Raw genomic sequence first — 27,420 nt, 5'->3', positions numbered from 1 at the left:
AAAGTAAAAATTTAAAAAAGATGAGATAAAGATGAAATAAACAATATTTTAAAAATAATTTATCTTATTTATTAACGGTATAAAAAACTTTTTGTTCTCATTAAAACATTATTAATATTTTAATATTAATATTATTAATATTTTTAGTAAGAGCAATGTGACTGAATATGCTTCATTATTTTTTTAAATCTTGGTTTAACACTTTGTGATACAGCGAATCGATGGTCTGGTTCTAAGTTCAGTTTATTTTGATACTTGGTTTTAATGGCTGTCATAGCTGAAAAAGACATCTCACAAAGATATGTAGATCCAAATGGAAGAAGTGCACCTTTGGCTGCGCTTACTAAATCATAATACTCATTTTTCAATCCTACCCACCAATTATGCAAAGGTTTTTGTTGAAATTCAGCTTTCATTTCATTCAGCTTTCATTTCATTTCTCATTCCCCCCCCCCCCCGAAAAGCAGTTACTTTCTCACTCATTGTTAAAACATCAACTTTACCTTGAAAGGACAGATTAAGTGTGTTTATTTTTTCAAAAACATCTGCTAGGTAGCATACTATTGACAGCCACTTGTCATCACAGAAAAGGTCAGTAAATTTGGAACAAATTTGCTGTCCTTCAGCAGGATGGCAGCTGCTCTGGTGCCACGGCCGAGCAAGCAACTGCGCCTTCCTTGGCCGTGCCTGGCGCAGTTGCTCTCGGTGGCTGTGGCAGGATAAGACTGGAACAGAGAGACAAATGCCACGGAGCTTCCCTCCCAGCTCCCATCCCATCCTGCTATCTCTGACGCCACCATCATTGCACACAATGGCAGATCGCAGGGGCAGCAGGAGGCTGCTCAGTTATCAGGCGGCTCGTGCACCCCAGTTGATCATATTGTGCACCCCCTTGGGTGCGTGCACCACACTTTGGAGACCAGTGCTCTAGATATCTTGGGAGATGTTACATTTTCTACAACACAAGGATGTCCAGAAAAGAGAGGCAAATAAAGGTAGTATTGTTATGTAAGCAGCCTAAATGTATAGTATGGGTAGTCTCAAGATTGATTGCACCTATGGCATACTCACCTGCGGAAGGTATCTTCCTCTTCTTCGAATTTGGCTTGAACACAAAGCAGCCCTAAAAAGTAGCAAGGGGAAAAAAGGGAATATTGACACTAGGGAACATTGCATCACAGTTCTAGATGATAGAGCCAATGATTCAACGGCATAGTAAACCAACATTTATTTAATACTGTATTGGCTTGATCATTATAATTTAGTGATTCTGAGTGGAATTGCTTTTTCATGCTTTTGCAACCTGGAAACTGGTACAACAATGGCTAGTTGGCATTCCTTTAAGTGAAGCACATTCTTTACTCTGTTAAATGTGTTTCTAACTTTGCACAGCTTTCATTAAATAATGCAGCAATGTATGTGGTATTATAAAGAACAGGAATTCCAATCTATATAAAAATGAAACAAATGGAATCAATCCATTTTTAAAAACAAATACATGAACTCCAATTGGACTTTCTAGAGACTGGCATCAAAGAAAGATAATTATATTTAATTGTGTGTATATTCCTCAATGTTTGACAGAAAATAATAAGTGCTTTATTCTAAAATGAGCAAGGGAGTTATTGAGTGAGAACAGCAAATGGGTTGGGGCAAATTGTTGCCTTCCAGATGTTTTGGCCTACAACTTCCATCAGCCCCTAGCCAGCATAGACCATGGTGAGGGATGATGGGAGCTGTAGGCCAAAACATCTGGAGGGCTACAAATGGACCACCTCTGGGTTACATCCACTTCCATAGGGTATGACAACTTGCCTTATAAAGGATTTTTGTTAATATATGCTTCAAAATATTCATTTCCCTGCCACCAGGAAAGAAACTGTTCACCTGCAACATTCATAAATCTGTCTATCTTCATACATCACAATGCCAAAATGTTGTAATTTTCAGTAGTTCAAAAATTTGCACAACCAAACAAAGCACCAAGACCTAGTTCTTGCTATATTTTGCTTTTAATTGTCTAGGGTCTTCCTGTACAATAATTGTAAGTATGACAAAGGCAGATTATTTTTTGGGAACAAGGACATGATAACCTATTTCATGAAGGTTCATATTCAGAGGCGGTGTGGTGGGTCGCTGTGCTGTGAGGGGGTGCACAGGTTAAGTTCACAGCTTCACTTAACCCTGTGTCCTCCTAAGAAAAAACAAACCCTACGCTGATAAAACTAAAGCAAATGGTTCACAAAATAGCGGGCTGTGTTGCATGTCTGTGCACGTGCGTATTATTTATTTAAAATATTACCCTACTTATGTATGATAAGAATATCCAATGCAGCTTACAACAAAATAATCAACAGGCACAACACAAAAACTACTAAAACAATGCAATCAAATAAAAGCACCAAGATACCCCTATGAAAAATCTGAGAAAACAAAACATAAAGGCATTAACCTGACTTTAAATATAAACGGGAAGAAGTGATTGGCTTGTCATATCTAAGTGGATAGAGAACTGTGCTCTTTATCATTAACAGCTCAATCCTATACAGGTCTACTCAGGAATAAGACCCACTGGGGCTTACTTCCAGGTAAGTGGTTATATTTATTTATTTGCAACATTTATATGCTGCTCCATATCTAGACAGATTCCAGAGTGATGAACAATAAAAGATACAAAATAGGATAAAACACCATGTTAAAATAATTACTATTTTTAAAAGGAAACAGAAATCAACTGTTGCTAATTACTCAAGAAAGACTTCCTGAAATAAAAATGTTTTCAGGAGACACCGGAAACAGCACAACGTTGGCACCTGCCTGATCTCTAAAGGCAGGGAGTGCCACAGGAAGGGTGCCACCGCACTGAAGGCTCTTCCCCCGGTGCGCTCCAATCAGGCCATAGGTTCATGTGGAACCACCAGGAGCATGCCCTCTGGTGACCTCAATGGCCAGGCAGGTTGGTTAGGGAGAAGGTATCCTGGTCCCAAGTCGTTTAGGGCTTCATACACTAGTACTAAAACCTTAAACATGGCCCAGTAGCAAATATGCAGCCAGTGCAGTTCCCTCAACAAAGGAGTTGCATGCTGAATGAATTATGTCAATGAATTATGCTGTACCAGGCACAAAATACAGCTCCAAATTGAATAATTCCTTAGTTACCAAAGCTAAAAAAACCACAATCAGTAATATGGTACCTACTATCTGTCTGCATCAGCCACACAACATTTCTTACTGTATGATGTTTTATTTTAATCCTATTTGTACATTGCCCTGGTATCTCCAAGGATGAAGGGTGGCTTCAAAATGTTTTAATTAATAAACAAATAAGACTAAGCACTCTCAGCCAACTAATCTGCCTTCTAGCAAACATTGTAGTTTAGGAAATCTAAATTGTTTCTTTTCCTAAGAGTTTTGAAAAACCCTTTTCAAGACTAGAGAATGATCAACTATCTTTCCTTGTGGGGTTTGTTCCAAAGCAGCTGCAGGCTAAAGTTACAGGCCCCCAAGTTTAAGAAGTTTGATATTCTTAGTGTAGATTTCGGAAACAATCTTTCATAAGCCAGCTTTTGTAACTTTATTGCTCGTTGAAGAAATTATTGAACATCAGCACAGATCCACTGATCTTCTTTGCAGTCTATACCAGTTTGTATGGGGAAAGTATTTTAAACCAGCTTAATCTTGATTTACTTCTTTTTCCTCCTTATCCAGCCCCAATCTTTTGCATGTCCCAGATCAGTTTAAACAAATGTAAAATAATGAGATAAATGGTAACTTTATCAAGATTATTAATATACAGGAAGGACGGTATTTTCAGACAGGCTATTTCTCTGTACTCAAGGTGTCCATGGACAGTATCTAACAGGGTGCAACCACTAACATAAATTACATTGCTAGTGTAAACTACTCTAGCACAATGCCAATAGCTGGTGTGCCAATTCCACCAGGAAACTGGTGCACCAGCTAATGCTATTGGCATTGCACTAGTTTTCACTTGTTGTTTATTCGTTCAGTCACTTCCAACTCTTCGTGACTTCATGGACCAGCCCACGCCAGAGCTGCCCACTGGCCGTCGCCACCCCCAGCTCCCCCAAGGTCGAGTCCGTCACCTCCAGAATATCATCCATCCATCTTGCCCCTGGTCGGCCCCTCTTCCTTTTGCCTTCCTTTTGCTAGTTTTCACTAGCACAATGTAATTTACATTAGTGGCTGTGCCCCTGTGAGATAGTGCCCCATGGGTGTACCTGACCTGGCTATCAACTATTTACGTCACCACTGGAAGGTATAACTTATTTTGTGAAGTGAGTTACTATCATTCCCCCCCACCACTATGGACTGCAGCTGGTGCTTCTACTGAAATTACGCCAGACATTCAGTTGGTGAAATTTCCCATCACTGCATCCCCACCTATCACAGATTCCCCACATACAGAAAGGGTGGGGAATCTGTGCCTCTCCAGACGTTGTTAGATTATAACTCCCATCATCCCTGACCACTGGCCATGGTGGCTGGGGCTGATCAGCTGTTATGTGTCTCCAACACCAATCAGCCCCAGCCAGCATGGCCGATGTCAGGAATTGATGGGTTGTTATCTAACACCTGGAGGGCCACAGGTTCTCTCCACCTCTGCTATATGAGAAAAATCTGCCCCTTGCAAATATTCTGCCTGTTAAATACAGGAGCAGGGCAGGGTTGCTGGGCAAAACTTTACATTTCCTTTTATAACGGTCACATTATGACAGGAAGAGGCATTTATTTTCAGGCTTCTCATTCTCCTTTTCCACTTGGAGGATAGGAGAGGAAGGAGCCAACTGCTAACGTTGGCCTAACAGCTTCCGGGGCTGTATTTTTCGTTCCCTCACAGCGGAGGGGGAAAGGACAGGGACCGCGACCTGCCCCTCCACAGCCGCTTACGAAATGCCGTCACACAGCACATTTAAAGGGGGACACACGAGGAAAGCGTTTCAGTGATCCAATGTGCGCATGCCTGAAGAGGAACTGCCGCCGCGCGACCTCCGTTCCCGTTGACGAATCGAAAAATGCGCTACCCCTCCGCGCGGCGCCGCGAACTTCTTGGTAGCCAGGTGCGCTCGCGGACGCCTCGGGGGCGGGGGCGGGGGCGGGGGCGGAGACGGGGCCCTCCCCCTCCCCTTTTTGACTCACCTTAGAGACTGAACACGTGGCCATGGCGGCGGCGGGCCGAGCCCGCTCACGTTTCACACTAACCGACAAAACTTCTTGAAAGGACTCACGAGCCGCCGCCGCCGCCGCCGCCGCCGCCTGCCCTCGCACCAACGAACGCACGCACACTTCCGGAACCCGACTGTGTGCATCAGTGCTTTGCCTTTCGCCGTCCCGCCACAAACTCCCTTTCTGCAAATGGTACGGTCGAGTCAAGTTGGTCCCTCCCAGTCATGTGACCCTTCTCCTGCCATGGGCTTGCCCAGTCACGTACAGCCCAGATGGCAGAGGAAAATGGGCGGGTCCACGACAGATGGCGCGGGGGGGGGAGGTCTGAGAAGAGAGAAAAAGTGTGGGGAGTGCTGCGCCTCACGAGAGCCATGGCGGCGTGCCGTTTTCGGAGGAGCATTGCTGCTCAGGTATCGCTACCCCCTCCTCTGTGATGCATTCTCCGATGGAAGAGATGACGGGCTCCCCCTCCTCTCCTAGTGCAGTTGGATTCGCCTGCACGCTTGCTTTGCGTCTGCGTTTCTTGTTCACCTCTGCTGCGCCGATGCTGGAGTCGCTTAAGCCCGGTTCAAGCGCAGTGCAAAGTGCGTGTCATGAAGGGCGCGATCCTAGGCACGGTTAGGCAGGAAAAAGTCCTACAGCCCCCAGCATTCCCCAGCCAGAGCTGGCTGGGGAATGCTGGGGGCTGTAGGACTTTTTCCTGCCTAACTGTGCCTAGGATCGCGACCTAAATTGCACTCCTTATTGTTAAGTTTGCACGTGTATGTGTGTGTGTGTGTGGGGGGGGAAGATGGGTTAGTTGTGCGGTGGGAGAAATGGCGGCGCACTGGAATCATGTGCGTTTGCTTCTGTTTCCCTTCTTCCTTATATTAGGATTGTTCTGTTGTTGTTGTTGTTGTTCAGTCGTGTCCGACTCTTTGTGACCCCATGGACCATAGCACACCAGACCCTCCTGTCCTCCGCTCTCTCCTGGAGTGTGCTCAAGTTCATATTCATTGCATCGGTGATGCTATCTAGCCATCTCATCCTCTGCCGTCCCCTTCTCCTTTGGCCTTCAGTCTTTCCCAGCATCAGGGTCTTTTCCAGGGAGTTTTCTCTTCGCATTAGGTGGCCAAAATACTTGAGCTTCAGCTTCAGTATCTGTCCTTCCAGTGAGCACTCAGGGTTGATTTCCTTTAGGATGGACTGATTTGACCTCCTTGCAGTCCAGGGGACTCGTAAGAGTCTTCTCCAGCACCACAGTTCGAAAGCATCAATTCTTCGGCGCTCAGCCTTCCTTATAGTCCAGCTCTCACAGCCATACATTACTACTGGGAAAACCATAGCTTTGATTAGACGGGCAAGGTGATGTCTCTGCTTCTTACTATGCTGTCTAGGTTTGCCATAGCTTTCCTCCCAAGGAGCAAGCGTCTTTTAATGTCATGGCTACAGTCACCGTCTGCGGTGATCTTGGAGCCCAAGAAAGTAAAATCTGTCACTGCTTCCATTTCTTCCCCTTCTATATGCCAGGAAGTGATGGGGCCAGATGCCATGATCTTCGTTTTTTTAATGTTGAGTTTCAAACCAGCTTTTGCACTCTCCTCTTTCACCCTCAACAAGAGGCTCTTGAGATCCTCTTCGCTTTCTGCCATTAGGGTGGTATTGTCTGCATATCGGAGGTTGTTGATAATTCTCCCAGCAATCTTAATTCCGACCTGTGATTCATCCAACCCGGCATTTCTCATGATGTACTCTGCATGTAAGTTAAATAAGCAGGGTGACAATATGCAGCTTTGTCGTACTCCTTTCCCAATTTTGAACCAATCGGTTGTTCCATCTCTGGTTCTTACTGTTGCTTCTTGACCCTCGTACAGGTTTCTCAGGAGACAGGTAAGGTGGTCTGGTACTCCCATCACTTTCAGAATTTGCCAGAGTTTGTTGTGATCCACACAATCAAAGGCTTTAGCGTAGTCAATGAAGCAGAAATAGACGTTTTTCTGGAATTCTCTTGCTTTCTCCATGATGCAGCGAATGTTGGCGATTTGATCTCTAGTTCCTCTGCCTCTTCTAAACCCAGCTTGTACTTCCGGTAGTTCTCGGTTCGCATACTGCTGAAGCCTAGCTTGTAGGATTTTGAGCATCACCTTGCTGGCATGTGAAATGAGCGCAATTGTGCGGAAGTTTGAACACTCTTTGGCGTTGCCCTTCTTTGGAATTGGAATGTAAACTGACCTTTTCCAGTCTTGTGGCCACTGTTGAGTGTTCCAGATTTGTTGGCATATTGAATGCAGCACTTTAACAGCATCATCTTTTAGGATTTTAAATAGCTCAGCTGGAATACTGTCATCTCCGCTAGCTTTGTTGTTAGTAATGCTTCCTAAGGCCCACTTGACTTCACTCTCTAGGATGTCTGGCTCAAGTTCAGTGACCGCACTATCATGGCTATCAGGGACATTAAGATCTTTCCTGTATAGTTCTTCTGTGTATTCTTTCCACCTCTTCTTAATCTCATCTGCTTCTGTTAGGTCCCTGCCTTCTTTGTCCTTTATCATGCCCGTCTTTGCACAAAACGTTCCCTTGAGATCTCCAATTTTCTTGAAGAGATCTCTAGTCTTTCCCATTCTGTTGTTTTCCTCGATTTCTTTGCATTGTTCATTTAAGAAGGCCTTCTTGTCTCTCCTTGCTATTCTCTGGAACTCTGCATTCAGTTGGGTATATCTTCCCCTCTCTCCCTTGCTTTTCGCTTCCCTTCTTTCCTCAGCTACTTGTAAAGCCTCATCAGACAGCCACTTGGCTTTCTTGCATTTCTTTTTCTTTGGGATGGATTGAGTTGCTGCCTCCTGAACAATGTTACGGACCTCCGTCCATAGTTCCTCAGGCACTCTGTCTATCAGGTCTAATCCCTGAAATCTGTTCCTCACCTCCACTGTATATTCATAAGGGATATGATTTAGGTCATACCTGAACGGTTTAGTGGTTTTCCCTACGTTCTTCAATTTAAGCCGAAATTTTGCAAGAAGCAGCTCATGATCTGAGCCACAGTCAGCTCCAGGTCTTGTTTTGACTGACTGTATGGAGCTTTTCCATCTTTGGCTGCAAAGGACATAATCAATCTGATTTCGATACTGACCATCTGGTGATGTCCATGTGTAGAGTCGTCTCTTGTGCTGTTGGAAATAGTGTTTGCTATGATCAGCGTGTTCTCTTGGCAAAACTCTATTAGCTTTTGTCCTGCTTCATTCTGTACACCAAGGCCATGCCTGCCTGTTATCCCGGTGATTTCTTGACTTCCTACTTTAGCATTCCAATCCCCTATGATGAAGAGGACATCTTTTTTGGGTGTTAGTTCTAGAAGGTGTTGTAGGTCTTCATAGAAGCGATCAACCTCAGCTTCTTCGGCCTCAGTGGTTGGGGCATAGACTTGAATTACTGTGATGTTGAATGGTTTGCCTTCGATTCGTACTGAGATCATTCTGTCGTTCTTGAGATTGTACCCCAGTACTGCTTTTCCCACCCTTTTGTTGACTATGAGTGCTACTCCATTTCTTCTAAGGGATTCTTGCCCACAATAATAGATATGATGGTCACCTGCATTAAATTCACCCATGCCTATCCATTTGAGTTCGCTGATTCCCAAGATGTCGATGTTCAATCTTGCCATCTCATGTTTGACCACCTCCAGCTTACCTTGATTCATTGATCTGACATTCCAGGTTCCTAAACAATATTGTTCTTCACAGCATCGGATTTTCTTTTCACCACCAGACACATCCACAGCTGAGTGTCCTTTCGGGTTTGGCCCAGCCGCTTCACTCTTGCGCTACTTGGAAATACCCTCTGCTCTTCCCCAGTAGCATATTGGACACCTTCCGACCTGAGGGGCTCATCTTCTGGCGTCATATCTTTTAGCCTTGTGATACGTTCCATGGGGTTTTCTTGGCAAGAATACTGGAGTGGGTTGCCATTTCCTTCTCCAGTGGACCACATTTTGTCAGGACTCTCTGCCATGACCTGTCCATCTTGGGTGGCCCTGCACAGCATAGCTTATGGCTTCACTGAGTTACGCAAGCCCCTTCGCCACAACAAGGCAGTGATCCATGAAGGGGATTGTTCTGCTAGATAGCCTTAAATTGGGAATACGCCCCTGTGAACGCAATGGGGCTTTCGAGTGCCCATGGATACAGGATCGTGCCGTACAGGCTCCAAAAGCGATGTTTTGAGATTCCCTTGAATCAAAACGAGGGAGAGTGCCGCAGTCTGCTTTATCGCTTAATCCTGTGCAAGTTTACTTGGAAGTAAAACCCACTGAATTCAGCGGGGCTTACTTCTGTGTAAGAATCCGCGGGGTCGGACTACCTGAATCCATCCATATGCATGCTTACTCGAGAATATGAGTTGTATCCAATGCTAATATGGTTTAAGGCCCATTCATTTCAGTGGGTCTAGTCTAGGCGGGACTCACATTGGATACAACTCCGTGTCAATTGAATTTGGCGGGTTTTCCTTCCACCGGCTCGACAAGAGGCGTCTGGATAGGCTTAATTCCTTTGTGGGTGTTTGAAGTGTTAAACGCCTTTGAGATGATTTTATCGGTTTGCATCCCATGTATTGAGAAAGAAGGGCGGAAGGTAACAGTTTTGAAGGCAGGAAGTATATGGAGATGAACAGCAGCCTAAACTGGACTGAGTCTGGATGGCATGGGGAAGCATCACTATTAACATCCTTGTTGGTTTTATTGGTGGCTTTTATTGTTTTTATATTTTTATCACTTTTAATATTTTAATTGTTTTATGTATTTTATTGTTGTAAGCTGCCTTGGGAGGGCTTCTGCCCTGAAAGGCATCCAAGAAACATTTTAAATAAAACAAATAAATATTACCGTTTCATCTGTTCCATCCATAATCGGGCAGCAACCCAACATATTTTGCTACAGCTGCAGCCTTCAATGCATCAAGTATAAGATTCCCACCTAGTCGAGAATATGTTAGATAGGTCTACTGGTTACAAGGGGCAGTATCCAGTGTGACACTACTGCTAACATAAATTACGTTGCACCAGCGTAAACGACCTAGTGCAACATCAGTACTTGCTAGCATGATGGGTTTCCCCGGAAAACGCATTGCGCCTGCAATTAGCATTGTGCTAGAATCATTTTCCCTAGTGCAACATAATTTATATTAGTGGTAGTGTTGCACTGAATACTGAGCATGGTCACAAATTACAACACTTAAGCCCAACAATGAAGAAGGTTTCAGTCTTTCCACCACGTGGCTTAGGATGCAATCCTATACAGACTTACTTGGGAGTAACTCCTATTGAACTCAGGGGGGGCTTATGTCCAAGTACACGTGCATAGGATTACACAGGTGCTGTTCATTTGTCTGAACTAATTGATTTACATCTTCAAGCAACTTACAATGGATTCAGAGTGAACCAGAAATCATCTTCTGCAGAAAATGGGTCCGTCATTCTACAGTATTTAAATCTCTAAGGTTCCCTAAGTGTCAGTCATAGCTGTGACTTCACTCATTGGCTAAAAACACTAAGGGCACAATCCTATGCATGTGTAGACAGAAAAACGTCCTACAACTCCCATTCCTGGCTTGCTGGGAATTGTTGGACTTTTTTCTGTCTAAATATGCATAGGATTAGAATCATAGAATAGTAGGGTTGGAAGGGGCCTACAAGGCCATCGAGTCCAACCCCCTCCTCAATGCAGGAATCCAAGTCAGAGCATCCCTGACAGATGGCTATCCAGCCTCGTCTTGAACGCCTCCAGTGTGGGAGAGCCCACTACCTCCCTATGTAATTGGTTCCATTGTCGTATTGCTCTAACAGTCGGGAAGTTTTCCTGATGTTCAGCCGGAATCTGGCTTCCTGTCACTTGAGCCCAGTATTCCATGTCCTGCACTCTGGGATGATCGAGAAGAGATCCTGGCCTTCCTCTCTGTGACAACCTTTCAAGTTCTTGAAGAGCGCTATCATATCTCCCCTCAGTCTTCCCAAGGCTAAACATGCCCAGTTCTTTCAGTCTGTCTTCATAGGGCTTTGTTTCCAGTCCCCTGCTCATCTTGGTTGCCCTCCTCTGAACCCTCTCCAGTTTGTCTGCATCCTTCTTAAAGTGTGGTGGCCAGAACGGGACACAGTACTCCAGATGAGGCCTAACCAGTGCTGAGTAGAGGGGGACTAGTACTTCCCGGGATTTGGAAGCTATGCTTCTATTAATGCAGCCCAAAATAGCATTGCCTTTTTTGCAGCCACATCACATTGTTGGCTAATCTTCAGCTTGTGATCGACAACAATTCCAAAATCCTTCTCGTTTGTAGTGTTGTTGAGCCATGTATCCCCCATCTTGTACCTGTGCATTTGGTTTCTTTTTCCTAGGTGCAGAACTTGGCATTTATCCTTATTAAATGTCATTCTGTTGTTTTCTACCCAGCGCTCCAGTCTATCCAGATCACTTTGAATTTTGTTTCTGTCTTCCAAAGTATTAGCTATCCCTCCCAATTTTGTGTCATCTGCAAATTTGATCAGCATTCCCTGCACCTCCTCCTCCAAGTCATTCATAAAAATGTTGAAGAGCACTGGGCCCAGGACTGAGCCCTGCGGTACCCCACTCGTTACCTCTCCCCAGCTTGAGAAGGTCCCATTGATAAGCACTCTTTGAGTCCAATTCTGTAGCCAACTGTGGATCCACCGGATCGTTGTTTCATCTAGCCCACTTTCAGCTAGTTTGCTCATCAGGATATCATGGGGCGCTTTGTTGAAAGCTTTGCTGAGGTCGAGGTATATGATGTCTACAGCATTCCCATGGTCCACAAGGGAGGTGACTTGATCAAAAACTGAGATCAGTTTCGTCTGGCAGGATTTGTTCTTGACAAATCCATGTTGGCTTCGAGTAATCACGGCATTGTTTTCAAGGTGCTTCCAGATGGATTGCCTTATCATCTGCTCCAGAATTTTCCCAGGGATTGATGTCAGACTGACTGGTCTGTAGTTCCCAGGTTCCTCCTTTTTACCCTTTTTGAAGATAGGGACAACATTAGCCCTCCTCCAGTCATCTGGCACTTCCCCCGTCCTCCATGATTTCTCAAAGAGAACAGACAGTGGTTCTGAGAGTTCTTCTGCCAGTTCCTTTCTTACTCTAGGGTGCAGTTCATGTGGCCCTGGAGATTTGAACTCATTCAAAGTAATTAGGTGTTCCTTGACCATATGCCTAGCTATCTCAAGCTGCAATCTTGCCCCTTCAGCCTGTACTTCGCCTTTGCCAGGGGGGTCATAGACATGTAGGATTACACCCTACATGTAGGATCGCACCCTGCATGTCAGGTACAGGTTCCTTTTGCACAAAATGATTGTTAATAGTTTCTGTATACTTTGCCTTGTATCTCTGGTTCTACAAGGGCTAGAGAGATACTCGAATACTTGTATAAGTTTTTTTGAATTAATTTCACTTCTAGCCAAAACTCTCTAGCCCGTTTACAAAAATTAAAAGCCTAAAAATACAGTAGAATAATATAATATCAAACCATTTGAATACAAAAAGATAAAAAATCGACAATCAACAATAACTTCCCAGGTTCTGTTAAAAATCTTACTATATTCTGTCAGACGCTTGGGAGTAAATCACAATGTTGGCACCAGGCGGACCTCACTGGGGAGAGTTTCCAAAATCAGGAGGCCACCACTGAGAAGGCCCTTCCTGTTGTTGCCATCCTCCGACCCTCCCCCAGAGGAGGCACTTTGAGGAGGGTCGCAGATGTAGATTGTGGCATATGGGTAGGTTCATACTGGGAGAGACTCCCTGACACTTTGGAAACAGCCAGGGCAGGCTAGAATCCTTTTTTAAAAAAACTATGGCTTCCTGATCCAGAGCTGTGTGCATTCTGATTCACATTCAGAGTTCACGTGCCCCTGGGGTTCCTAGTTCATGACCATGGAAAGGGTAACTCCACGTGCAAAAAGGAATGTGTGTGGAGTTGTCTCTTCCAATAAATAACGGGAAGCTCTTGCGGAGCTGGGAGGGAAGGGTATGCATTGAAGCCTTTGTTCCTGCCTGGGATTTGCAGCATCAGCATGAATTTGAATAAATCCTTTTAGAATTGTAATCTTCTGGGTCTAATGTATTCTTACTACTGTGTAAATACAACATAACATGTCAAAACAATATTGTTGATTTACATTTATTGATTTCCTCCTAACTAATTTTCATCATTTTGTTTTAAATCTAGCTTTCACGGATTCTTGAGATGCCACCAGAAAACCTGGTAAAGTCAATCTGTGCTGTTCCAGTGACAAAAAAAGGGTAAAGCATGTATAATTTCTATTTTGATTTCATAGAATCATAGAATAGTAGGGCTGGAAGGGGCCTACAAGGCCATCGAGTCCAACCCCCTGCTCAGTGCAGGAATCCAAGTCAGAGCATCCCTGACAGATGGCTGTCCAGCCTCGTCTTGAAGGCCTCCAGTGTGGGAGAGCCCACCACCTCCCTAGGGAACTGGTTCCATTGTTGTATTGCTCTAACAGTCAGGAAGTTTTTCCTGATGTTCAGCCGGCATCTGGCTTCCTGTAACGTGAGCCCATTATTCCATGTCCTAATTTCTTGACATCCTTTTGTCATGCTTAAACAAAGTGATGATTAAAATTCAAGGTGCTGCTAATATTTAAGTCAGCTAAGGCTACAGCTTGGGGCCAAAGGGATCGCCTCCCCCCCGCCCCACGGATCCCTGGAACGGGGGGGGGGGGGCTGCATTCTATTGGGAGTCTGATCCCCTCTGACAGGCAAAGAAACTGAAAGGTTCTGAAACTTTTCACTTACTGGGTATTTTCTTCTTCTTCTCTAGACAGGCTGCTGATTTTCAGTTCTGTGTGAGTTCTGTGCTAGATGCCAGCTCTAGTGATGACTCAAAGCCAGATATTCAGCGTCAAGCCCAGAGGCTGGCAAAGGAGGTAGGCAGCAGGCTACTTAAGGTGACGCATTTGTCTGCTTATTGGATTAAAAGCACTCGGAAGAAAAAGTAACCTAGGAATCAGCCTTAAGCCTATGCTCTCTTACTTTTATAGTGCATGGAGGGAAGGGGCGGGGAAATGGTTCCAGGTGCTCTCCTTTGTAGGCTGCAAGCGGTCAGCTGCAGAATCCTGCAGCCAGGCTTTTCGAAGCGTGGCTTGTGCTACCAAAACCTGGTTGGATGAACAGGGAGGAGTCAGTCTCTCCCAAGGCGGTCCACCAGGCGTTCTTGTGCAGCACCAAGCTTGACTAGAGGGGCGGGGGTAGCTTTGGTCTGTAGGGATTCTATCCCCCTGGTTAGATACCCTGTCTGTCAGCCGGTTTTGAGTGTCTGTACCTGGTGTTGGGCACCTGAGACAAGATAGGGATTCTGTTGGTGTACCGCCCACCCTGCTACCTAACAGTCTCCCTGACTGAGGTGGTCTCAAGCATGATGTTGAGAACCCCAAAGCTTATGGTCTTGGGGGACTTTAATATTCATGCCAAGGCTGCTTTGTCAGGAGCGGCTCAGGATTTCACGGCCACCATGTCAACTATGGGTCTGTCTCAAATAATATCTTGCCCAACACATGTGGCATGACACACTTTGGACCTGGTTCTCCGTGCTGGATTGGGAGAAAATGATCTGCGGGTGGGGGAACCAGTAGTGACTCCTTTGCATGGACAGATCATTATCTGATCAGTTTTGACCATAAGGCCACCTATAAATTCTGCAGGGGTGGGGGTCCAAAGTTGATGGTCCGCCCCTGGAGACTGATGAATCTGGATGGATTTTTGAGGTCTCTTGGGGATTTTCCTGCAGGCTTAGCCAGTGGTCCTGCCAAGGTCTTGGTCACCACTTGGAGGTCCTGGGCGGTAGGTGCTGGCGGAGCGCCAGGGGCAGGCCATGCCAGATAAGGGGAACAAGGGAGAGATGTGTAATATCTGTCCCCTGTTCTGGGCCTGTCCAGAGCCAAAGGATGGCTGGGGGAGGCGTGACTCCACCTTCTGGCCTTTGTTTGCTGCTCTGCAATCCCAGATCTGTTACCCAGAAAACATCTGTCATCCATGACATGATCCTGGATGAGGGCGCGGACCTGGCATGTATTACGGAGACCTGGCTAGCTGAGGCTGCTGCTCTAATTCTTGCATCCATGTGCCCAGCCAGATTTTCGTTTACACAGCAGCTGAGGGCTGGGGATTGGGGAGGGGGAGTGGCTGTTATCTACCAGGAGTCCTTGGTCTTCACCAGACCCCCTCTCCGGGAGACTAAGGTTGCTGAGTGCATGTACTGCCGCCCACCCCGCTGCACGACTGACTCCCTGGCCGAGGTGCTTGAGGTGGTCTCTGATGTGCGTGTGCAGTCCCCTAACTTATTGGTGTTGGGGGACTTCAATGTACATTCAGAGGCCATCCTCATGGGGGCACCTTGGGACTTCATGGAGAACATGGCTTCCTGGGAGCTGCCCCTATTCCAACTGGGCCCACCCATGTAGCCGGTCATGCACTAGACCTTGTGTTTGTTTCTGGAGAAGCGGGGAGTGATCTGGAAGTTGGGGGTATATCCACCCCCCGCTTGTCATGGTCAGATCACTATCTGGTGATGTTAGACTTCTCGGTTCCACAACCCCTCCGCAGGGGTGGAGGACCCATTAAAATGGTCCACCCCAGGTGTCTTATGGATCTGAATGGATCCCTGAACGCGTTTGGGGATTCTTTGGAGCACGCAAACGCTCACTCAGTCGAGACCCTGGTGAGTGGCTCGAATGCCGCAATCACTGGGGCATTAGATTCGGTGGCTCCGAAACACCCTCTCCCTTTGATCAGGGTTCAAACTGCACCATGGTTTAATCCGCAGTTACGAGCTCTGAAACAGGAGGTGAGATGGCTAGAGCGCTGGTGGTGGAAGTCTCGCTCCGAAGACAATCAGACGTGGGCTAGAGCTGTATCTTCCGCCTATCATGTGGTGATGAAGGCAGCAAAAAAGGAATATTATGCTGCCTCTATCGCGTCTGCAGAGTGCTGTCCCAGGAGACTGTTCAAAGTGGTCCAGAGCCTCGTCGGTCCAGTTGCTCTGGAACCGCTTGAGCATTCTAAGGCCTCCTGTGAGGCCTTGGCAAGGCACTTTGCGGATAAAATTGATCGGATCAGGAGTGTTATTTCATGCGCTGTAGATACAGTTAGTGAGCCAGAGGCGGCCTGTGGCAAACCGGTTTTGTGGGATCGGTTCCAGCTTCTTCCTTCTGATGAAGTGGACAAGGTGCTTTCATCTGTACGGCCGACCACCTGCTTACTTGATCCTTGCCCATCTTGGCTCATTATGGGCTGCAGAGAGAGACTGGGTGAGGGGATCAGGGCGGTGGTGAATGCCTCCCTTGAGGAGGGAGTGATGCCATCAGCCCTCAAGGAGGCAGTGATAAGACCGCTCTTAAAGAAGCCCTCCTTGGATCCTCAAGTTTTGAATACTTTTCTTCGAGTCTCGAATCTGCCATTTCTGGGGCAAGATCATTGAGCAGGTGGTGGCGATGCAGTTGAAGGTACACTTGGAAGAAGCTGATTATCTAGATCCATTTCAATCAGGCTTCAGGCCTGGGCATGGGACAGAAATGGCCTTGGTCGCCTTGGTGGATGATATGAGGAGGGCTTTGGATAGGAGTGAATGCGCCTTCCTTGTTCTTCTCGACCTCTCAGCAGCTTTTGATACTGTTGACCATGCTATCCTCTTGGACCGCCTGGAAAAGTTGGGCATCGGAGACATCGTATTACGGTGGTTCTGGTCCTTCCTCTCCAGCAGGTACCAGAGGGTAGCAGTGGGAGAGGAGGTTTCGAACCCGTGGTCACTCACGTGCGGGGTGCCACAGGGTTCCATCCTCTCCCCAATGCTATTTAACATCTATGTGAAGCTGCTGCGGGCTATCATCAGGAGGTTTGGGGTGCGGTGTCATCAATATGCGGATGACACGCAGCTCTACCTCTTGTTCAAATCTTCACCAGGGTTGGCCGTAGAATCCCTGTCCACATGTCTGGAGATGGTGAGTGGCTGGATGGGGAGGAATAAGCTGAAGCTGAACCCTGACAAGACCAAGGTACTTCTGGTGGGAGACAAGAGGAGGTTGGGGGATGTTGGCCTGGTGTTGAATGGGGTACGGTTACTCTTGAAAAACCAGGTCTGCAACCTGGGGGTCATTTTAGACTCCCAGCTGTCCATGGAGGCTCAGGTGTCAGCTGTGAGCCAGACAGCGTTGTACCAACTCCATCTGATACAGTGGCTGCGCCCCTACCTTCCCGACCATCTGCTCTCATCAGTAGTACATGCCCTAGTCTCCTCTTGTTTAGACTACTGTAATGCGCTCTATGTGGAGTTACCCTTGAAGACGGTTCGGAAGCTGCAGCTGGCGCAGAATACGGCGGCTCGCCTGATTAAAGACAGCATGATCACATCACTCTGGTGCTGAAGGCGTTGCACTGGTTACCAGTTGTTTTCCGGGCCAAATTCAAGGTGTTGGTTTTGACCTTTAAACCCCTATACAGTTCCCGCCCAGCCTATCTCAAGGAGCGCCTCTAGCAACACCAGACAGGCCGCTCAACAAAATCAGCCTCTGATGGCCTTCTCTCTGTCCCATCAGCCAGGACAGCTAGGCTGGTGAGGACAAGGGAGAGGGCCTTCTCTGTGTTGGCCCGCACTCTGTGGAATTCCCTCCCTAGGGAACTCCACCATGCCCCCTCTTTAATGAGCTTCCTCTACGCATTGAAAACTTGGTTGTTCAGGCAGGCATTTGGGGTGGGTTAGGGTATTTTTAAACAATGTTTTAATGTGTAATTGTACTGTTTCAAATTGTACTGTTGTACATTGCCCAGAGTGGCCGGGTGACTGGCTAGATGGGCGATTAAGAAAATGAATGAATGAATGAATGAATGACCTGGGCTATCGATATGATTGCTCCCAAACATCCACAACCTAGTTGTAGAACCATGACAGTTCCTTGGTATTCCGAGGAGCTGAGGGCAATGAAATGACTGTGTCGATGGTTAGAGAGCAAATGGCGGAAGACTCGGAATGAATATGATCAAACACAGGTAAGAATCCACTTGCGATCTTATTCTGTGGTGGTGATGGCAGTGAAGAAATCCTACTTCTCCACCACCATTGCATCTGCTGAGTGTCATCCAGGGGAGCTCTTTTGTGTGGTTAAAGGCCTCTTGGGTGTAGGCCTAGGAACACAAGAACTTAAACCCTCAAAGGCCCACTGTGAACAATTTGCCAGACACTTTGCAGATAAAATCGCTCGTATTCATGCCGACTTGGATGCCATTGTTTTGACAGAGTCTGATATGGACGGGGCTGGTGCACCATCTAGTCAGGTTATGGATACCTTTCGGCTTGTATAACCTGAGAATGTGAACAAAGTGCTTGGAGGACTGAGGCCTACTACTTGCCCCTTAGATCCTTGCCCATCCTGGCTTGTGAAACCTGCTAGAGCTGGCCTGGATATCTGGACCTCCAAGGTCATAAATGCTTTCTTGAGGGACAGTGATGTCCCTGCAGCTTTGAAAGAAGCTGTGGTAAGGCTCTTGTTGAAGAAATCAAATTGAGATCCTATGGTTTCAGAGAACTACTGCCCTGTGTCATATTTGCCATTCTTGGGCAAGGTGCTAGAGCGTGTGGTGGCCTCACAACTCCAAGCCATTTTGGATGAAACTAAAGCCCAATTCAAAGTGCTGGTTTTGATGTTTAAAGCCTTAAACAGTTTGGGACCAAGTTACTTGAAGGACCGCCTTCACCCATATCAGCCTGCTGCACTTTCAGATCAGAAAGAGAGGCCCTTCTCATTCGCCCACCTCTGAGAGCAGTTAGGTAGGTGACCACACACATGAGAGGGCCTTCTCTTCAGTGGCCCCACACCTTTAGAACAAGTTGCCATTGGAGGTCCCCCATGCACCATCATTGCAAGCTTTTAGGAAGGCCATATTACTTTACCATGGCCTTCTCTTGATATGACTGCTATTATTGCTGTTGCTGCCGTTGTTGTTGCTGGTTTTATTGTTGCCTTTTATTGCTGTTTTTATTGTTTTTATGTTTTATTGCTTTTAATACTTTAACTGTTTTTATGTATTTTATTGCTGTAAGCTGCCTTGGGAGGGCTTCTGCCCTGAAAGCCAGCCAAGAAATGTTTTAAATAAATAACATAAATAAGTGTGACCATAATTCATGCAAGTTGTTTCTGGTCTACTCTCTACAAAGGTTTTAGGATCATCAATAAGAAAGTGTAATTGGGGTTAGCAGTCACATGACTAACACAGCACTCTTGAACACAGCTGCATTGATTTCTATGGGTTAGATCCAAATTTAGGCATGTACAACTGGGCTGACGGAAGTGGGCTGTCTCCGCCCACCAAGGCAGGTGCCCCCTGAAAATGCTACACAGAGGGATGAGGAATCCTACTGAATGGTGAATGGGGGTGGGGGGGAGATACTGTACCACTCACAGAAGGTACCTCCACCCAGTTTTCAGGGATTCCCCCCACCCCTATTCAGCATAACCTATTCAGCAGGGTCCCCCACCCCTTTGTGTAGCATTGCGGGGCGGGGGCTGGAGGGCTGTGGGGAGGAGGGAGCAGGGCAGTCCACTTCCAGCAGCCCAGTTGTTTGTGTCTTTATCTGGATCCAACCCTACGTGTTCATAGAGATGTGATGACAGCGGGGCCCTAAATTACTGATCGTAATGCTCATTGATGATGACACAGAATGGGTGCTGAAAAGTGCTAACTTTTTGCAGTCGTGTTGATGTTGTTAACAGTGTAAAGGACATGCCATTCTCATCTTTCAGAAACAGTGAAATGCACCACAAACTTCTTCTGAACTCTCTCAAAACCTTCTTGTATGGGAGAAACAGCTACACCCACTACAGTTTAAGAATATTTGCTTTTACAAGCATGAATAGTAGATTTGCAGTACTGATAATTACACCATGTGCAGATTATGTTGCTGCTCTTTTATGTTGTCTATGTGCTTTATTTTTATTTTAGCTAAAATGTGATACAGTACTGAGCGAAATCAGCACAGTTGAAGGAATAGTGAATTTCACAATAAATCGAGAATTATTAGCAAAGGTAAGAGCTGATGTTTCATGCATATTAAAACAATGAAAATGTAGCTCCTGGATGTATAAAAACAACATACTAAATCCAACTTGAGGGTTTCTGGGTGGATATCATTCTACAGCATTTGATTGATTGACTGACTGACTGCGGATGCAATCCTATTCATGTTTAGACATTAAAAAAAAGTCCTACAACTCCCAGCATTCCCCAGACTTCCATGATGGCTTGGGTATGCTGGGAGTTGTAGGCCGTTTTTTCTGTCTAAACATGCATAGGATTGCACCCTTGCTTACTTACTTACTTTTTAAATTTATATTCCACACTGTCAGTATAAATATATGTTCCACGGGCAGCTAGCACTATAGTAATATACAATAGAAGTATAATAACAAAATAGAAAATAATAAAATAAAGCATGTAAACACAACGAATTAAAACAACACAGTCAACTCAAATAATTGTGACAGTAAAATCAAAACTACTTTTAAGTTCAAAACGATAACATTAGCCATTCTTAAAAGCCTGGGAAAACATTACTGTAGTTGTATGGATATGGATGAGGTGTCTAATGCATAGAATAAGTGGATATACAGAAAAATAGTAGGTTTCCCAGTTCACCAGAGAGGGTCAGATGAACTCAGAAACGGACAGAATGTGAAGTAAGTTCAGGCTGACTGTCAGTCTGCAAACCTTCTGCAGCTGTTTGGCAACCTGCTGTGACGCCAAAGAAGCCCTTTTTAAAATGTAGACTGTATGAGCTTTTTAACAGTGCTGAAAGATATTGACCTGTTTTTGAGACATCTCTCTCTCTCTCTCTCTCTCTCTGTATACATATATATTTATATATTGCTTCCTAAGACAATATTGCAGCAAGTGTTTGAGGATGGTTCCCGGTATGGAATAAAAAGTGAACTTTTCTCAGGATTGCCAAAAAGGGAGGTTCTAATTGAGTTTAGGTAAGTACGTGGGCGTAGATGTTTTGAAGCGTGTTACTAAAATGCCTTAGGTGTCACAGGAGTCAGCAGGCTTGTTAGGCGGATATCTTTAACTATGAACCAATATAGATTTCTTGGGCTGAGTGTGTCTTTATTTTTTTTCTTCCTCTGTGGTATGTGGCAGCCTTTACTGAACATTAAAAAAATACTTATGTACGTATGAAATATTCCCACTCACCTTCCTCTGGAGCATGCAGGCTGCATTCTCCCTTTGTCCCACTTCAGTTATGACACAAACTATATCGCCCAATTCGATAAAATATAGGAAAGTACACAGGTGCAAGGACAGTGTTTGAATTCTTCTACCTCACCTTGAGTGCGCTGTGGGCCAGCATAGAAGTCTTTGAAGGGGGTATGTTTCTACCCAAAATTTTGCCCCAAAGTGTGTTTAGTACTGGAGCGATGTAACCACCAAAGAAATGATCAGTCCTTTGATTTGAGAATGTTGGTTCTCTCCCAGGATCCTAAACCATGGCTTGGCTTTTCAGTGTTGTTTTCGTGGGTTAGCATGCCCGTCATGTTTTCCTTTTCATTACTTTCATTACATGAGATGAACATAGAAACTCTTTTGTTTGAAGCTTTGTGGTTTGACAGCTGTGTGTTTGTAGGCATGCATGTGTGTGCCTTTTTTGGAAGAGGGGGAGAAAAACTAAAATGGCAACTTAATATTTTTTTTGCAGTTCACCCAACATTGCAAAGAAATTTCATGTAGGTCATTTGCGTTCTACAATAATAGGTAAGATATAACTGAATTGCAGTCTAAAAAGAACGAAACCCGATAATGCCAGTGCTTTAAGACAGGAATGTCTGAGGCCCCCAAGCCAAATCTGGCCCTCCTGGATCCCAGTCCTACCGTCTGGGGTTCCCCAGATAGCCATGCTCCCTTCCCCTCCTCCCCCATAAATCATCTGGTGTATTAGCTTTTGTGAAGTTCCCTCCAGCCCCATTCTAATAGGTTGAAAAGGCCCTTTTCTTGGTAGCCACCCTCCTCACTTCCTTTGGCAGGGGCTCCTGGAGAAGGGCTTCTGGAGAAGGACCTCTGAAGATGATTGTAGGGTCCAGGCAGGGTATGGGAAGAGACGATCCTTCAGATAATCTGGCCCCAAGCCATTTAATAATTAAAAATTATTATAATAAAATTTGCAAAGATTAGAGGCATAGGTCACTGCATTTTTCTGATGGATCACAATGAGAATGGAGAGTTGTTTTCATATTGTGAATTAATGTGTGGCATGCGTATTGTTTCTTACTAGCTGCAAAAAGAAGAGATGATATTTCTTGAAAAGCACATTCAGACTAGTTCTTTAGCAATGCAGCAGGAAACTCTCTTTATGAAGCCATCATATTTGTTGTAAGCAGTGGAGAAAAAGGGAATTCAGGTTATATAAAAAGGAGCATTTGGGAAAAGCATACAGCTGGGATCAATAATTACTGCGGTTTATTTTCAGGAAATTTCATAGCAAATCTCACAGAAGCAATTGGACATCATGTTACAAGAATGAATTACCTTGGAGATTGGGGCATGCAGTTTGGTATGTATTTTTTTTAATTCTGTCTCATGATTGGAATCATCTAATCTAAGTCTGGGCTTTCTCAAACTCAGTCATAGCAAACCTTCTTAAGACTTCTTTAAAAAGTGTGTTCTGGATGTTGGTGAGTTGATCTCATATGGGCTAAAGTAAGACCTTGCATAAATATGCCCTCCATCTGTATTGGGTATATCAGCTTTCCCCAACTTGGTGCTCTGCAGATGTGTTGGACTACAACTCCCAGCATCAAGCTGGGGTGCTGGGGGTTGTAGTCCAACACATCTGGAGAGCACCTGGTTGGGGGAGGCTGACATACCTGGTCATTATGGAAAATGGTGTTGGATGGAACCCACAAAGAACTGTGCAGTTTCTTCCTCAAATTTGGTGGCCTTTCTTGAACAGCAGCTTCCCATGTTGCTTGATAAACGGGTTTTGAAACTGAGGGGACTTTTAAAAGCAGCTTGTGATAGGATACATAGATCAGCTGTTCAAGGGAGAAATTCAAGTTTTCCTTTCTGCATGCTTCCAGCCATTATGCCTTTACCTGAATCCTATGGGTGCTTGATTACACTGAAAACTGGCTTTGCCTTTGTGTGAAAATTCATTTTTTCATCTCCAGTCACAACTTCCAGAGCCATGTTTGTTGTTTTTTGCCACAACAGACGAAGGGGGTCGGGTGCAGTGGCTTCCTGTGCATGCGTGTCTCTTCTTCTTGGAACTACAGCTTCTCTTGGTAGTGAGACCTGAACAGGTTCCTAAGCAATGGGCTGAGGAACATAAAACCGTGCAAATAGTAAACTTTGGTTCATGCTACGAAAATAACATTTATCCCCAAGTGAAAAACGCCTGATATTTGCTTTAGCCTCGTTTGATTTAGTTGAACAGCTTTTGTAAAAATGCAAGCATGATTCAAAACATCAGCATTCCATTTTGTTTTTAATAGCAATTCTTCCCAGATGCATTGCTGCAATTAATGATCTGTCATGATTTCCATTATAACAGCCTTAGGACAGATGGCTTTAAATCGTATCCTTCTGAAAGCTGGCAGGCAGGCAACCTCTGAGCCACAAAGCAATTATTTTCCTACTGGCATTAATCTGAATGGAGTTAAGCCCTATTTTTATTTTTATTCCATCGATGTCAGCTTGTTTCCTCATTGGTTGTGTTCAGACATGCATCGGTTGTGTTCATATCTCAGCGTAATAAACTGAGATTGGAACAAGCCCTTTGCCTGCAGCACTCAGCCCCTTTGTGGCACCAGCTGTCAAACCAGGAAGTGCCATTTAAGCCATCATTTCCTGTTTCATCCAGGAATGCCTAACAAAAGGAAGGAGGAGGAGGAAAAGAAAGAAGAAAGGAAGAGAAAAAGGGGGGGGGAGAAAGGAAGTGGGGGGATTTGTCTGATGATCCTCATGCTTTGACAGTTTTGGAAAGAGACTATAGTGCATGTGGTAACTGTTCTCTCATCTCTCTCCCCTGCAAAATAGTAGAAACTACTGCTTAGTGATAAGACTGAGCAACTGGACATGGGCAAAAGGCTTAATACTGCCTGAGGTAAACATCAGCCTTTCCTGCCTTCCACCCCCCTAGGCAGCCATAGAGTTAGCCAACCTGGTACCCTCCAGAAGTTTTGGACTGCAACTCCCATAATCCCTGACCATTGGCTGTGCTGGCTGGGGATAATGGGAGTTGGAGTCCAAAACATCTGGAAGGCACTAGGTTGGCGAAGGGTGGAGTAAGCCTATTGATGTCCAAAGAATGACATTCAAGGCATAGATTCTGTTAGTCAGCGACCTCATGAGACCCCTTCACATGTTATTCATGTGAAGGGGGTTCCATGTATTGACAGGGCAGTGGGCCCAGCCCCTCACATTGTGCAGGTCCTTGGCCCTGCTCCTCCACATCCATGTGTTTAGGGATGTCTGCACTGGGGAGACTGACAAGATTGTGCAGGGTGGAGTGGTGTAGAAACCTACATGCACAGGCACCTACATGTGGGCCAGGGATGGGCAGAAGGTAGATCAACAGATATTTTGGGCTTCAACTCCCAGAAGCCCCTGCCAGCATGGCTAATGGTCAGGAATGCTGGGAGTTGAAACCTGAAGATCTACTCTCTCCCCAGCCCTGACAGAGGATTCCCTGATGCACAGTAACATGTGGATGTTGGGAGAACACATAATGTTGGGAATGTAGTCAGCACCTGAAGTACACAGGCTACTGGGGGTTGGATCCAGATTTAAGCTGGATCAGCTGTGCTGGCGGAAATGGACTTCCCTAGCCCCTCCAGTCCCCTGGAAATGCTACATGGAGAAGCAGGAGACCCTACTAAATGGTGTGAGCTGTGCTGGGGAAGGGAGATCCCCCAAAATCAGGCAGAGGGGCCTTCCATGAGCAGAGCTCTTCTTCTCGCAGAAGGCAAATCCTGGATCCAATTCTGGACTTCGATGGACTGTGGCTGTATTTTAAACTCTTTACCTGTGGAACATCCCTGGTAGTCAGTGCTTCAGTTGATTTTCTTAGTGTCTGAAATTGTAGCAGGCAACAGTGTGTTCTTGGTCATTCTAACTTTGATATCTGCTTAAAACGTTGATGAGATTTTATTGGCATACCCGCAAAAAGGACGGTGTTACCAATCTGCAATATGTACCTTGTAACAAGTATTTTATTAGCTATTAAATAGTTACTTATTCCAGGTCTGTTGGGAGCTGGCTTCCAGCGGTTTGGCTCTGAAGAAAAACTAAAATCTAACCCTTTACAGCATCTTTTTGAGGTATGTTAATATACAGTTAAATAGTCAAGCAGAACTTCACTGAAGTTAGTCAGTGTGCGTTCCGCTGTGAGTGGCCATGAGCCTTAAAATCACTGAGCCTCAAAACTCTTGCTTTTTATTTTTATTTTTGTATTCTATTTTTTTATTTTTTTATCACCAGCCCTCTAGCCCAAAGGGCAGACTTCCTTAAGCTTCATAGTGGAGCAATGGTGGACCAGAGACATTCTGGATGGCAAGCATGTGGCCCTATGGCCCTTTCTTCTGTCTTGGTGGGGAGAGTTGTTTAACTTACACTAACCTGTACTTTTTATTGGTCTTGTACAGATCTATGTACAAGTCAACAAAGCATCAGAAGAGGAGGAAAATATTAAAAAGCTGGCACAGGATTTCTTTAGAAAATTGGAGGCACATGAAGAACAAGCAATGTCACTGTGGAAACATTTCAGAGATGTCAGCATTGATGAATATATCCGGACATACAAGGTGCCGACTTGGACCCCTTATTTCAGCATTCATACGCTATCAGTTAAATTCAGGGGACAGAGACCCACTCCCCAAAAAGACTTCATTATTTGTATTGTATCTGCTGTATTCTCTGGGTGGTATCCAGTGAAACCCTCCTACTGACAGAACAACTTCCGGCAGCAGAACTGGGAGGGGGTGATGTTGTTGGACCCTCAAAATCTGCTCTGGAGAGTTGGGGGACCCTTTGGAGCAGATTTGGAGGGGCTGCAGCAGGGAGGAGAGAAGGGGGAAATCTGTTAGAAGAGTGAAGTTCTGCTCGTGCAGTGTTGGATTTCGCCCTCTGAACCTCTCATTCCACTAGTCAGGGGAAAGATGATAAATCAGTTCTCCACAGTAATGTTTTGGTGGGAGAGGTGCAGGGAATCTTTCCAAACATAATGGTTGGACCCACAGTCGCCCTCCCACAAATGGAAGGGCTCATTCCATTTGCAGAAACTCTTGCTGAAGAAAGAGGGGAGAGGGGATTTTCACCAATTCCCCTTGCAGCCCCCCCCCCCCACTCACCTTTTATGCTGTTCTGTAGGGTCCCCCAACCTTCCAGAACAGATTTTTCAGGCTTTGCAGGGGGAAGTGAAAATTGCCTATGTACACACACATAGCCTTTGTCTGGCAGGAGCATCCTGTGCATGTAATTCTGCTTATGGGAACTCTGGATCCAAGCCAGTAAGACCAGCTTTTCTGTTCTGCAGACTGCCATAATTTAGTAAAGTGCCAAAACAGAGTGAATCTGGAGTTGGTCAAGTCTTATATACTTTTGTTGTCATGCAGCATTTGGAATTAAATAAATTGGTACGTTCTCAGATTTGCTAGACAGAAGACATTGCTTCTTGGCCTATTGGCTAAGATCAAGTGTAGTATAGTAACAAGTACCAAAGGAGATCTGTATCCATGCATTAGTGTTTTATCCAAGGCGTCTCATTTCTGGAATTCTGGTCTGAGGGCACATGGTGCAAACACTTTGCAGGTTTAGGTCTGGTTAGTGCCTGGAGGAGTGACCACATGGGAACCCCACCTACATTTGCTGACTTGAGTTTCATGTCAGAAGAAAAGTTCCCAAAGACAATTTCCAAAATGTCGTATCACCATAGTAGCTTTATTAGGCCAAGTCAAAGGTCACAAAATACTATGCAAGCTTTCATGTTCTCCAGAACTCTTTATCAGGCAAGATGGTAAACAAAGCAAAAAGGTGAAGTGGGGGAGAGAAAAAAAGTGGCTCATGTTTAAGCCGCAGAGTTTGCATTTGGTTACTGTCTTAAATACAGTGTTGAGAGACACCCACGCTCTGATACACATTCTGGTGTGTTGTTTTCTCTGTCTAGCTTGCACATCTCACCCCCAGTTATTTTG

The 27,420-nt window shown here is 45.3% G+C and overlaps 2 protein-coding genes across 7 annotated transcripts in view; one reads left to right on the top strand and one right to left on the bottom strand.

Annotated features, from left to right (window-relative positions):
* The window catches only part of ORC3 (origin recognition complex subunit 3), a 61,284-nt gene extending 55,925 nt beyond the window's left edge, over positions 1 to 5,359 (bottom strand). For both annotated transcript variants that reach the window (XM_084827065.1, XM_084827066.1), the window contains exons 1-2: positions 5,161 to 5,359; positions 1,072 to 1,123 (exon numbers count right to left, since the gene is read on the bottom strand). In XM_084827065.1, coding sequence (XP_084683191.1) covers positions 1,072 to 1,123; positions 5,161 to 5,184 — 76 coding nt within the window. In that variant the 5' untranslated portion in view covers positions 5,185 to 5,359. The remainder of the gene's footprint in view (positions 1 to 1,071; positions 1,124 to 5,160) is intronic.
* RARS2 (arginyl-tRNA synthetase 2, mitochondrial) overlaps positions 4,959 to 27,420 on the top strand; it is a 44,452-nt gene continuing 21,990 nt past the window's right edge. The window contains exons 1-10 of one of the 5 annotated variants that reach the window (XM_084827071.1): positions 5,487 to 5,597; positions 13,398 to 13,471; positions 14,010 to 14,115; positions 17,147 to 17,238; positions 20,180 to 20,263; positions 21,113 to 21,210; positions 21,930 to 21,985; positions 22,698 to 22,781; positions 25,472 to 25,548; positions 25,873 to 26,031. In XM_084827071.1, the coding sequence (XP_084683197.1) occupies positions 17,182 to 17,238; positions 20,180 to 20,263; positions 21,113 to 21,210; positions 21,930 to 21,985; positions 22,698 to 22,781; positions 25,472 to 25,548; positions 25,873 to 26,031 (615 nt within the window). In that variant the 5' untranslated portion in view covers positions 5,487 to 5,597; positions 13,398 to 13,471; positions 14,010 to 14,115; positions 17,147 to 17,181. Of the gene's footprint in view, positions 5,082 to 5,387; positions 5,772 to 13,397; positions 13,472 to 14,009; positions 14,116 to 17,146; positions 17,239 to 20,179; positions 20,264 to 21,112; positions 21,211 to 21,929; positions 21,986 to 22,697; positions 22,782 to 25,471; positions 25,549 to 25,872; positions 26,032 to 27,420 lie in introns of those variants that run through there. The other 4 variants (XM_084827067.1, XM_084827068.1, XM_084827069.1 and 1 more) reach the window with 4 other exon arrangements.

Source organism: Heloderma suspectum, chromosome 1, assembly GCF_057233095.1.
Source record: "Heloderma suspectum isolate Gila_16-S chromosome 1, 16-S_ref, whole genome shotgun sequence".
In the NCBI taxonomy this organism is placed as follows: domain Eukaryota; kingdom Metazoa; phylum Chordata; class Lepidosauria; order Squamata; family Helodermatidae; genus Heloderma; species Heloderma suspectum.
This window is presented reverse-complemented; position numbering and strand designations above follow the sequence as displayed.